The 12330-nt window shown below is 32.6% G+C and overlaps 2 protein-coding genes across 4 annotated transcripts in view; one reads left to right on the top strand and one right to left on the bottom strand.

Annotated features, from left to right (window-relative positions):
* The first annotated feature begins 1654 nt into the window (after nucleotides 1-1654).
* LOC101497748 (uncharacterized) lies at nucleotides 1655-3418 on the top strand. Of its 2 annotated transcripts, none has more exons than XM_004498899.4 (3): nucleotides 1655-2142; nucleotides 2237-2310; nucleotides 2849-3418. In XM_004498899.4, the coding sequence occupies exons 1-3, from the start codon at nucleotides 1721-1723 to the stop codon at nucleotides 3370-3372; spliced, it is 1020 nt and encodes a 339-aa protein (XP_004498956.1). In that variant the 5' UTR covers nucleotides 1655-1720; the 3' UTR covers nucleotides 3373-3418. The 2 variants fall into 2 exon arrangements, with proteins under 2 accessions (XP_004498956.1, XP_004498957.1); XM_004498900.4 differs by having other exon boundaries at nucleotides 1657-2142; nucleotides 2864-3418.
* Nucleotides 3419-3867: 449 nt separating this feature from the next.
* Nucleotides 3868-12330, bottom strand: part of LOC101497411 (pre-mRNA-processing protein 40A) — a 13135-nt gene continuing 4672 nt past the window's right edge. For both annotated transcript variants that reach the window (XM_004498898.4, XM_073367240.1), the window contains 22 exons: nucleotides 11980-12032; nucleotides 11788-11845; nucleotides 11345-11703; nucleotides 11164-11230; nucleotides 10466-10564; nucleotides 10288-10356; nucleotides 10125-10202; nucleotides 9896-9982; nucleotides 9784-9818; nucleotides 9580-9685; nucleotides 7870-7950; nucleotides 7681-7773; nucleotides 7437-7490; nucleotides 7240-7356; nucleotides 7061-7159; nucleotides 6526-6573; nucleotides 6341-6433; nucleotides 5609-5716; nucleotides 5453-5517; nucleotides 5248-5350; nucleotides 4353-4658; nucleotides 3868-4260 (listed from right to left, as the gene is read on the bottom strand). In XM_004498898.4, the coding sequence (XP_004498955.1) occupies nucleotides 4126-4260; nucleotides 4353-4658; nucleotides 5248-5350; nucleotides 5453-5517; nucleotides 5609-5716; nucleotides 6341-6433; nucleotides 6526-6573; nucleotides 7061-7159; nucleotides 7240-7356; nucleotides 7437-7490; nucleotides 7681-7773; nucleotides 7870-7950; nucleotides 9580-9685; nucleotides 9784-9818; nucleotides 9896-9982; nucleotides 10125-10202; nucleotides 10288-10356; nucleotides 10466-10564; nucleotides 11164-11230; nucleotides 11345-11703; nucleotides 11788-11845; nucleotides 11980-12032 (2313 nt within the window). In that variant the 3' untranslated portion in view covers nucleotides 3868-4125. The remainder of the gene's footprint in view (nucleotides 4261-4352; nucleotides 4659-5247; nucleotides 5351-5452; nucleotides 5518-5608; nucleotides 5717-6340; nucleotides 6434-6525; nucleotides 6574-7060; nucleotides 7160-7239; nucleotides 7357-7436; nucleotides 7491-7680; nucleotides 7774-7869; nucleotides 7951-9579; nucleotides 9686-9783; nucleotides 9819-9895; nucleotides 9983-10124; nucleotides 10203-10287; nucleotides 10357-10465; nucleotides 10565-11163; nucleotides 11231-11344; nucleotides 11704-11787; nucleotides 11846-11979; nucleotides 12033-12330) is intronic.

The raw sequence follows: 12330 nt of genomic DNA, 5'->3' as shown, positions 1-12330 counted from the left end.
ATTAGGCTTAGATTTATAGGCACATAATATAAAACTAGTGGTTGTATCTATCTCCAAAGTTGATACTATATACTTTTGTACTACCTTTTGGTCCAAGTGCCACTTTTAATCAAACAAAATCCACTCGTGATTTTTGAACTCTTCGTAATAAATAACTACACCCATAATGTTACCCAATTGAGAATAAGGCAATGATAGGAATACGTTTTTTACATATACTAATTCTAACATGTTATTGTTAAGTGAATTTTATGTGTAATAGAACTCATTTTTCCTTCTCGTAAATAAAATAAATTTAATCATGTAAAATAAAATTTATATTAAATGATGAAAGTGGGTTTAAAAATAGTAGTTTGTTACTTATCATTATTTTCTTAAATTTAGAGTGTTTTTCATATATAGTATTTTTTTTTTTACTTTTTATATCTACTATTTTAGAGGAGTCTAATCTATTTTTTAATGCCATAATTTTTTTTCACCAAAAATAATAACTCACAATTATATTTGAATCCAAAATATTATAGTTGTATGTGCCAATTTCAAATAATATTTTTCGTAAAAAGATATTGTGGATGAACCAATCTTTTTTCTTTTGAGAAGGAAGATAGGAAAGGTAGATAAAACTACCTTGGGCCCATATAATTTATTAAACATGAGAGTTAAAATAAAATTCAACAACCCAACTGTACAATTGTACAATTCGCTGACAACCAAATCTAAACTAACCCACCGTTCCTAAAACAACTCGCACATCATCAACAAACTATTTTTTAAATAAATACTTATTTTGGTGTTTTAAACTATAGGATTGGATAAATTTAATCTTTTGTATTATCAATATTTAAAAAAATATTTGACAGAATATTTTAAACTAATTATTAAAAATTTGAAATGAAATAAATAATTTTAGTGATATAGTACTTGATAGCCAATATTAAAAAAAGATTGAATTTGAACAACATTTTGAAAAATGTGTGATTGAGTTATTACGGTTCTATAATTACAAGGACAAAGTTTTCTTGTTTTATCTCTATATAGATTAATAGTAATATACAAAATTTGTATGTATTTTAATTTAAGACTATTAATCAACTATCATAGGTCTTCTCATATAGGCAAGTAACAAGCATCTTCATTTAAAATATTCGTTAAACAGTTGCTTTCTTAAATATTATATAGCTTATTTAGACTTGTATATTTACATAATCTAGGAAGCCAACAACTTTGATATTTTGCCTAGCATCATAAAAATATCAAAATGAATTTAATAACCATGTAACGTCATTATCTAATCAAATGTTACCATCTTACTACACTGTATTTAGTAAACTACCACAACAATAAAATAAAATAAAACAACTAATTTGAAATGTTAATATTTTAATTTAAGTGTCAGTCAAACAATATTGAAATTTAAGATGTTTTTATTTATTTATTTATGAAATTTAAAATGTATAAGTATAAAAAGTAATTATAATTAAAATCAACTATTTTTTAATGATAAGATGATTATAACTTTTCGACGTGTAAAAACTCTTTAAAAATTTGTAAGTGAGTGTACATAAATTAAATAATTTTATGATTTGTTCATAAACTGCCAAAGCTTCCTTTATGGTTGCTTTCATATATGTTGTCCTATCTATCATCTATTATAACTACAACATCTTCTATTTCTTACCTATCTATTTGAATTCCTAACCCTTCAACATACACTCCACAAATGGCTTCATCAATAGCCAAACCCCAAAAAAGACTTGTAGATTTTCTAAATGAGCAACAAGAACCTTTCATGCTAGAGCTATACCTTTTAGAAAAAGGGTACTCAAAAAGGTGGTGCTTCAATGAAGATTCAAGCAACAATTTGGATAAAACATCTAGTTGTAGCTTAAACAAAAAGAGAAAGAGAAAAATTTTGTCACCATTTTGCAAAATTCTAATATCTCTAGTTAATAAGCTTGTTTTGCATAGCCAAAGTAGTACTCTACCAACTAGGGACTATGAACTAAGAGAAAAACATGCAATTTGCAATGTTGAGTATTCATCAGCTACCTACTCTCCTATGTTTAATTCATGCTCAAATGTTGATGAAGAAGGAAATTCTATATCATCACATAGGGTAAGAACCAAAGAATGCCATATAAGGTAAGAACTAAAAAATTTACTTACTTTAATTAACCTCAAATCTTCAACCGTTACAAAGAATTACTGTTGGTTGTGTTTCTCTTGCTAACAATAGATGGAAGAGGCAGAGATGCATAGAGGGTAGGCCTAAATCACTGGAAAAGATACCTCTACATAGAGTTCCCAATTGTAAGTATTATTTTCTTTTTTTTTTAGTTTTGGTCTCTAAAATTTATATTTTATATATTGAACCATATGATTCAATTGGTAGTACCATGAATCAACTTCGTCTACGATTCAGTTATTTACATAGTCTGATCAAAATTTTGTTCTAATTCATATAGTTTAAAGCAGTTAAATTATAGTTCATAGGTCTCACCAATTCAATGTCTAATTCAATTTTTAAAACAACGTGTAGAACACTTTGTTTTTAGTCCTAATTGTTTTGATTTCAGTCACGGCAATATTTGTTATGTTGGTGTTATTCTTTTTATAGTCCTTATGTTAAGGACTAAATATGATCACATATTATTTATATACACTAATTCCAACATACACAAATATTTACTAGGCTAAGCTTAAATTAAACACCAAGGATCAAAAATAAATTTTTTTCAATGTTTTAGTGAATAAAATCGAAAAATTACTCAACAGCATCTAAAACTAGAAAATATGATTTTTGACTCAACATGGTTTTTCATTGACCGTGTTTATAAGGATGCATTAGTGTTTTCTGAAACAGTGAATGAGGAAGTTGGGAGAATGCAACAAAGAATAAGGAAGCCTAAGAAAATCACAGAGGAGTCGCTGTTATCAGTAGCTATATTGAATTTACTTGGTGTGTCAATAAAGAAAGAGAACTGTACTAATGATTTGCAAGAGTATCTTCCTGAGCCACATGTATTAAAATCCAAAAGGGTATCACACAAGATAAAGAAGCTGCTATTTGATTGTGTTAGAGATATTACCATACCCCTTCCAACAAAAGAGGACAGAAAGCAAGTTTGCAGAGAATCCATGGGGCCTATAGAGCTTGGGAAGCTCACTTGTCAGAGAACACAAGAATGGGGACAACATATTGAGGATGGCTTAACGTCGTTATTGACTAATAATTACTTGGATTCAATCATTGAATGGAGTAACTTTGAATCACATGTTAAAGACATTAGCTTTGAAATCACTGATGCAATTTTGGAAATTATGAACAATGAAATTGTATCAGAAATGATTGGAACTTTGGCAACTCCTTAGTTTCGAATATGGAATTTTATAATTATAACCTCTATTTTTATTTTTATTTTGCTGGATTACTGATGTAAATATTTATGCATCGAACCAGAGTCCTCTTTAACTTTCAGTGAATAGTGTGCCCTCAAATAACAAATTTAATAGTTATATTCAACACATTTCAATCTCTAAAAACTTCGTCATGCTCGATTATAGATGTTAAATGCCTGCAACAATGAACATCCGACAAACATACACATCTTTCTCGATCTGGAGCACTGGTTTTTTTATAGGCAAAAATATTAATAGTTAATTTGTCACAAGGGTGATTTGTTAGTAGCAGAGATCGAATTCTACATAATATTTTCAATATCTCAAAATCATATATATCTATTGAGCTATCTTCGAGAGGACAAATAAGTGAATGACTTAAAATAGATTTTGGTTCTGGTCAAATGGCATCATCAGTCTCTGACGATTCAGCATTTGTTAGAACATAAACTGCAAACATTGAGGGTATACATTTAAGTTTATGATACATCACTGAAATTTGAAGATATGTAATCCACAGTACTCTTGGTACAAAGACTGGATATAGAATTGAAAAATCTATATAACAAGAACCAAAAGGTTTAATTTTTACAAAGTCCTAAAATTCGCAGGTGTGTTCTGAGATGAAAAGTAACAAGGTTGTTGGACAATAAAAGTCAATATCCTCCAAAATGATACAGGTGAAGTTCTTTATCTCATCAATGCAAAAAGGTTAACGACAAAGTACTAAACCTCTCCATCATCGCCGAGCTCCCCATCTTCAAGCTCCTCGTGCCATCCAGTTCTCCTGGAACTATCCCAGTGCTCCCTCTTGTGTCTTTTATGCCGACTTTCATTATCTGATTCAGGAGAGTTTGCATGCTGCAAGAATGTAGTCATTTCAGATGCCTATTCTAAATTGTTAGACTTAGAAACGCAATTTTAGTAAACTAAATATGCAGAAATATCCATACCTTTCTAGACTTCTTGCGATCACTTCCATGTCTTCGGGATTTTCTAGACTCTTCCTTCTCGTCCTTTTCAGAATCGCCATCCTCTATACTGCTCTGATGCCTTCTCCGATGTTTTCTTTCCTTATCCTTTTCTTTTTTCTTCTCCTCTCTATAACCATGGCTGTCGGTCATGTCTTGATTATCGCTATCTGATTCATCTTTCTTATGTCGTTCCTTAGACTTTTCTTTCTCACGTTCTCTGTCCTTCTCTTTTTTCTCTTTCTCTTTTCGTTTCTCTTTCTCTTCTTTTTCTCTCTCCTTCTTGGCCTGCAAAAAAGTATTTATAAAATAAAATGATGACCCCGGATAAGGTAAACCAAATGCAGGAAAATATTCCCAGGCCATGCACGCTACACAACCTGTACAAGATCCTAATCCCTAAGTCCACTGAACTACAAACTACAATGTATGCCAACTCATTTCCCCTTCTAAGTTCGATTTGGAATACATACAGATAAGAGGTATGAACCTGAAAGGAAACAAAATCTCAACAAAAAGGAAATTCAAAGTAACCACGGCTAATTCTATGTTGCTGAGTAGAAAATTGGCAAAAGCCCGAGTGCACAAAAGGTCTACATAAAGAAGACTAATTGTGTAAATGGCCTCATTGTGTGGCCTAGCAATCAAACAATAGTTACAATAATAAAACAAAGAACAGGATAAGCAGAGGCACTAAACCAAACTGTGCCAGTCATTTGCATTTAACAACTAATCCATTTCACTAACTGAACCAGATAATTTAATTGCAACTGGCAATAAAAATAAAAATTTGAAAAATTCGAACATATGAAACCAGATTGTCGTAACAACCATATCAAACATATATAAATGTTATGAAACAAACAAAACTATGCACCTTTTCCTCTTCACGTTTGCGTTCCTTCTCTTTAGCTTTTTCCTTTAAGTATGTAATGTATTCCTCAAAAATTTCTCTACTGTAGCTTTCATCACCAATTGACCTATATAACGAAATGCAGGGTAGAAATCATCAGGCAAAACATCTTCCTTCGTGGAGAGACATTACGAGCTAAAACTGCTCCATCTACATAAAAAAAATATACCTGTACTCTTGTGTCTCCTCAAAAAGTGGCTTGCAATCCTCCCATTCTGAAGTAGTAGTAATATCCTACAAAAATAATATATGGTGTTTTAGTATGCTTAATAGCAAATTCTTTAGCCAAATATAGCGAAATATGAATTGGATAGTCTTCATCTACCTTTAATGTATATAACACGTTAGTGAAGTCATCAGCAAGGCGTTGGCGTTTCTTGGCTTCTTTCTCCTCCTTCTCCTTAGCTCTCTCTAATAACTCTTCATATAAAAGCTTTAAAAGAAAAAAGTATCAAATTCTGATAATCCATGTTGCGAAGAAATAAACAATATTAAAAAGAGGCCCCTAGCTGAAAACCTCTTCATAAAGATAATTGTTCCAACATGCACATGAGATTCCATGTTTTTGAAGTTAATCCATAACATTATAAGGAGACACATAGAATGAGAAAATGGCTATCATATTGAAGTTACATACTCAATAATCATAACTATCGATTTTATGTTCGATAATAGATTTAACATTATATCAATAATTATATCCAAAATGTTCTATAATAGATTTATGCCTCAACAATTATATCCAAAATGAACCAAGAGAAGTCGAAAGTAATGCGCTTGTTCTTCTTTCTTGATATATATCATCTGAACTTAATAAATGGCATATTTCAATTCTTTGTTTCAGCGAAAGTTAATTAGAGACTTCAAAACAAACAGTAATAATTGCCTTGCATTGTTTTGCTTTGTCATAATAAATGTCAAGAAAACAAGAGAGTAACTGTTACTGAACTTTCAAATCAGCCACTTGAGTAACTACTCTATAAAAAATATACGTGTTTTATGTTTCAGGAGCAAACAAAGGAATTAAAATGGACAGATTGCAACCAAAATTCATTACCTTCAAATTGATTTCCGATATCTTTTGGCAAGCAGCTTCTTCTAATACGACAGACTTGAAGTCCTCAAATACTGATGTAGTCACTACGGTAATCTACTCGAATGGGAAAGGAGGCTGGGGTTAGTGGAGCTTGTCATTAAATATATGATACAGATAAAACAAAGTAAGGTCTTTTTTATGCCTACCTTTCCTGACTTAAGTGTATCTTTTATGAGTGATTTGTCTTCGTGATACTGTCAACAAGTCATGTAAAAATAGAAATCAGTAGCCATTTTAATACTTTAGCATTATATCCCTAAATACGAATCTAAAACTAAAAATCAAGCACATTGCTATCTTCCTCCTGATCACACAAGTAATATTCAATCAAGATGCTAAATGCAAAATAAAACAGCAATCTTGTTTTCTTTAACTTCTAAATAAGTTGAAATCAAGTCAACTAACAGTAAACATTAAGTACAAATGGGCAGTTTTTTTTTCTTTCCATTTGTCTTGAAGGATTCAGAAGAAAAACAGGATTTACTCAGAACAAGATGTCAATCCAAAGAGAGAGCATTTTGGTTGATGAAAGGTTGTTTCAAATAACAGTGATGTCAGTAAACCAGAAACTTACTTGAATAGACCACAATAATATTATTCTGGTTTTCAACAATGATAGACATGTATAACAAACTCATCCACAACATTAAAAAAAATCACTTGAAACCGAATTTTGATAACCTGCTTTTCAAGATCTTCAAAAACATCCTCAAATAAATCTTTTGGAGTGGAACCAGATGTATTTGATGCAACAGCTTGATATTGAGGCAACTCCTTCACCTACAAAATAGAGAACACCAAAAATGTTTCATTTCCATGTTTTGCCAGCTTTCATTGTGACCAATTAAATATTGTACTACCTTCAAGCAATAATCTCGCCATTGTGTTTTAGCAGTAAGAACTCCATCAGCAACATGTTCTTCCAGCAACTTGCGAAATGCATCACGGTTTTTCCTTTCACCCCGACGGAGTCGTTCCTATATCATAGTCATTAAAATGAATAGACATACAAAACTTGAACTGAAAAACAGTGGATAATCATACACTTGTGTTCTACCTTCTGTATCTTTTTTTGTTCCTCTTCCTCTTTCTCCAAGTCACGAATATAGTCCTGCCAAAGCTAACATCAGCACATAGACCACTCGTACATGACTATTGGGTTTTAGGTAAAACTCAAACCCACAAAATCGACTTGTAAGTTGAGAATTGTCTAAGTTTTATAAGCTCTTTATAGGCAATATCTCTAGCCAGTATGAACTTGAATATTTTCCATTAATGACCAACTAAGAATACATATATACCTGGAAAACAAGCAAGCGGTCAATTTTTTCAAGTTGTAAGTACCTATCGTCATCCTCTAACCGATCTTGGATTTTTCGCCAATGACTGTTCACCTAAAATTAAATTGAAATAACAAGAAAAGGGTTCAAGAATAAAGCATCAATTACAACAGAAACGAGCGCCTCTTCATTTTTTTTAAAATATTGTACCTTCACATAATCACAGGACTGAAGAAATTTCCTATATTCAGCTAAATTCCGTCGGTGTTCCTCTGCAGCATTTTCCTTTTCCTAAATTTAACACAGTAAGAATGGACATGAAATACAATTTGACACATTTCTAATAGCAAAGTTAGCTATTCAAATTTATTGAGCAACGTGAATAAAAATCAGCTAATGCTCATTATTATGTTTTGATCTAAACAGGGATATTTCCTCCCAATATATGGTGCCAGGTTGCCCTTCTGTTCACTCATTGGAATAAAAAGAAAACAGTAACACAGATCAAATAGTCACTGATCAGTCATGAATTTTAGAAGCAGCCACCATAGAAACTTCGGAGAATAGATGGTTGTCCACCCGGTATTACAAACTAATTAGCTAACACGCTGATATCACAAACATCACTGACAAACTCGTCAGCCCTCTCCTAAAATCAGTAAGTTGAAGCTCGAAAAAGGTAATATGATTCTTCTCCCTGCACTTGATTCACACCGCGACTGACTACATAAATTAGGTTGAATTTGGACTATCAACAAATTCCTAACATCCAACAATTGAAAGAATAATGACAGCCGAGCTTCATAGTGTGCAATTTAGACTCCGAAACAATAAGGAAATAAAGGAATTTATGCTGTATGACATCAGAGAAGCTGCTCTTTTTGCCATAGTACTATTTACTGCTTATTTTATTTTTGCAATGGACTTGGACTTAGGTTTACAAGTACGGCTTATGATCAGGGTCTCTGATTAATCTAGCTTTACAAATGAGACTTATATATAGTAAATTGAAATATAGTTGAGCAAGCTGAGTTCATTGTTGTTGCATGATGGGGTAGAAGTAGAAACACCTAGACATTGAATTTTAGCTTAAATAGTGAAGTACATTATTTGCTTACAATGTTATTAAAGAACTTTATGTTTCCATATAGTTTACAATATATATCCCACTTTTCAATTCTGAATACCCATGGATCCTAATTTGGCCCTCAATAGAATAACTGGAAGACAAATCAAAATGACAAAATTATGGTTCCCACCATTCTAGCTGACAACAATCCCACCAGACCTACCAAGCCATTCAGAATGGCTTTATCAGAGATGTTGCTGAAGATGACAATTATGTAAATTAATGTGACAAAAATATGTATAATTATTAACCATTAGTATTCTCCTGCAATGTGACAGAACTGAAAATAAACTATCCACAAAATTGCAAACTAAGTCACGGATCCTGGAAAATAATAACCAAATAACAGGTTACCTTCCTTCATTGATAAATATGTTAACAAATTACAAAAATCACAACTCCCTTGAAATTTGAAACACATTTACTTACAGCAAAAAATGGTTTTTCTAAATAAGATGAAGAGAATCAAATTAAATATTGTTTGAATATGCATCTTTACAAATATTTCACTCAAGCAAATGAGATACTTCAACTCCACACTTGATTATATTAAAGTATTTGACAAACCAAAATGTCAATGATACAATGAGACTATAATAGCTTGTCAGTCACCTGCCACCATTGACAAAATACAAACAAGATTCTTCCCCAAATTAACGAGTATTTCAAGAAAATCTACATATCGCCCAAGAAAAAGGTTTACGCCACCTCCTTGGGTATCAACAATACACCTAAATGATATGTCATGCTCATAAAGGTTCAGATGTAACAATATAGTAACATAATATCACCTTTCTCTCAAGTTCCACCATGTAGCTTTCAAATAAATCTTCCCGGTCTCTTGGTCTTTCAACAGCACTGAATCGCTCATCACTTTCAAGCATGCTTATAGCTTTGCTGTTTGCAGTAAATGATTAATTATAAATTTTAAGAAGGAACAAGCCTAAAAAGTAACAACAAAAAACAAATCATTAATCATACATGCAAAATTATACCTCCATCTTGTGGATGATGTTAGCTCCTTGCACTCCTGAAAAGAGAATGTTTGTAATGAGTTACTAGTAATTACTAAAGGCATAAACTAATCAGGTATTCCGTTCAACATACTTCTAACATCTTTGTGAATTCTTCGCGGGCTTTTTTCTGCTTTATGCGTCTCTCTTCAGCCTCTAGCTTCTTCCTCTGGCCCAAATACTAAATGGATGATAAAAGTTGATTCAATGTCAAAAGCCAGATACAGACATTGACACATACATAGGAAAGTATATGCGATGCAAAGTAAAGGATATGATGTAACGTCGTATATGCACAACCCCATATGAGGCCTGATTCTCACCTCATTGAAAGCTTGTTTTCGCTCACCAAGAGTTTTCAGGGCATTATATCTTTTGTCGTTGACGATTTCTCTCATTGCCTGAATTACAGTTCAAAAATAATAATTACCTTTTGAAGCACAAGAATGAGTGGAAAAACTGGAGGCACTTAGGTACATCATCTACCTGTTCCCACGTCCAATCAGACTGAACACTCACAGATTCCAGAAGTGCTTTAAATGCATTTTTTGCTTCCTGAAAGAGTAATGTAAAGCGGTAATAAAGATGATGGAGAAGAATGATAACATACAGACCTAACAAGAATTTTAATAGTGGAGGGTATCCATGAATAAATAATCCTTACCAGCTTATTTGCATATACCAATGTTTCACCATCATTGGTTTTCTCCTCTGAAGGAGTAACATTAGTTTTTCCAACCACAGGAAGTCCTCTTTTGGCTTCCTGCAAGAGTAGCAAGGTAATTTGAATAATAAACAACAACCAATTAGGGCTTTCCTCACTAGGTAATGTTGGTTACATGGCTCAAAGATGATTATAATATCCTACAACAAACTTGACTAATATTAAATAACTTGAAAAGATTATTGATTGGACAAAAAAAATAAGGATTCACTTTGTATTATATCACTTTGAATTCTCAATTGTAATCTGGTTATTCTAAGTTTATAAACAGCAACGGACAAAATCTTGATTTGCTTCGACATAAACACCTCCAATGAGAACTATAATTTTGATTAGCACGTTAGCCTACCACTGTACCACATGTGGTTGGAAAAATTTTGTTAACAGCCCAGATGGTTGAATATCTGACATGGTATTGAACCAAGATTGTAAAAGTGGACAATGACGGATTAAGAAACTTAAATTAGAATTTTATTCTGGCATTTTCTTATTCATCAATTGTTTTGTTTTTCCAGGCTTGTATGAATGTTTATGTTAGGACTTGGGATTAATATACGCAGCAGGTGTCTCCAAACAGGCCTTACTTTTAGCGTGATTACAATTCCAATAATACTAAAAGATAAAAAGAGAGAAAATACCTCCAAATCTTGAAGAGGAGCTCCATTGACAGAAGTAGTAGAATCTTGAGTTGCTAGATTTTCAACACTGTTCCAGGAAATTTTCAATACGTAAGTTGGCATTGAAAACTACAACCAGATTGTAAGAGATAAATGAAGTCATAAGAAAACAATGAGCTTGCAGAACATAATTTTATTATACATGGATGGAATTTTTGAATCAAGTGAGTTGGCTGCTACTCCTGAGCTTCCAGCTACTGTTGTAGGGGCAGTGCTCACAGTTACCACAGGGCTTGGTTCAACTCCTGTGGCGCTTGAAGTAACTACCGAATGGGAAACAGAGGTCCCCGATAATCCAGAAAACAACTGTTGATGATCAGTGGCTGCAATTGGTGTAATAGAAGATGGGCTTGAAGCAAGACCATTAGATGTCAAAGCGTTGAAGCTATCTGCATTAGCTGCTGTTGGTGTTGCAGCAAAGGAGCCAGCAGCATTCGATGTATCGCTTGTTTCTGACACTGTTCCCTGGCTAATAGTTTTATGTGCATGCTCACGAGCCAACTGAATGGAAATTTTACAATGAGGTAAGAAATTGTCAGGCAAACAATGGAAAAACAATTACCAACATAATCATTAACCATAAACCTTCAATTCCTCTGGTATTGTCCATGTTGATTGCTGAGTAACCTTGTTGTAATAATATCTGCAGCAAGCACGGCCAAAACATAAAACAATTAGTTCAATTATCACAAATTAATGACACAGGATGGGTACAGAAAAAAATATATGGTATATATATTTTGAAGATAAATATGCAAAATATGAGACAAAACATACTTTCTTCCATCTGAAGAAGTGAACTCTTTCCAGACAGTTGATGCGTCAGCCCTCTGTCACATCCAGCAGAATTAGTGGGTTTTATAGGAAATGCTAAATCACCCAAGATTATCATATCAATCTAATAATTAACGGCAAGATAAAAAGGAAAGAATATAATGTCCCTGAAGAGTTATACAATAATATTGCCAAAACTAGTAAGAGATACAAGGTTAATACAATAAACCAGAACTTATATATCACCGTGCATAAATATGTAATCACACTGCATTCATAAGAGGAGCAAAGGAAAAAAGAATCTAATAGATGGATAAAGGAAAATAAACATACATGACCCCCCCCCCCCCCCCC

The sequence above is a fragment of the Cicer arietinum genome, chromosome 4 (assembly GCF_000331145.2).
Source record: "Cicer arietinum cultivar CDC Frontier isolate Library 1 chromosome 4, Cicar.CDCFrontier_v2.0, whole genome shotgun sequence".
In the NCBI taxonomy this organism is placed as follows: Eukaryota; Viridiplantae; Streptophyta; class Magnoliopsida; order Fabales; family Fabaceae; genus Cicer; species Cicer arietinum.
This window is presented reverse-complemented; position numbering and strand designations above follow the sequence as displayed.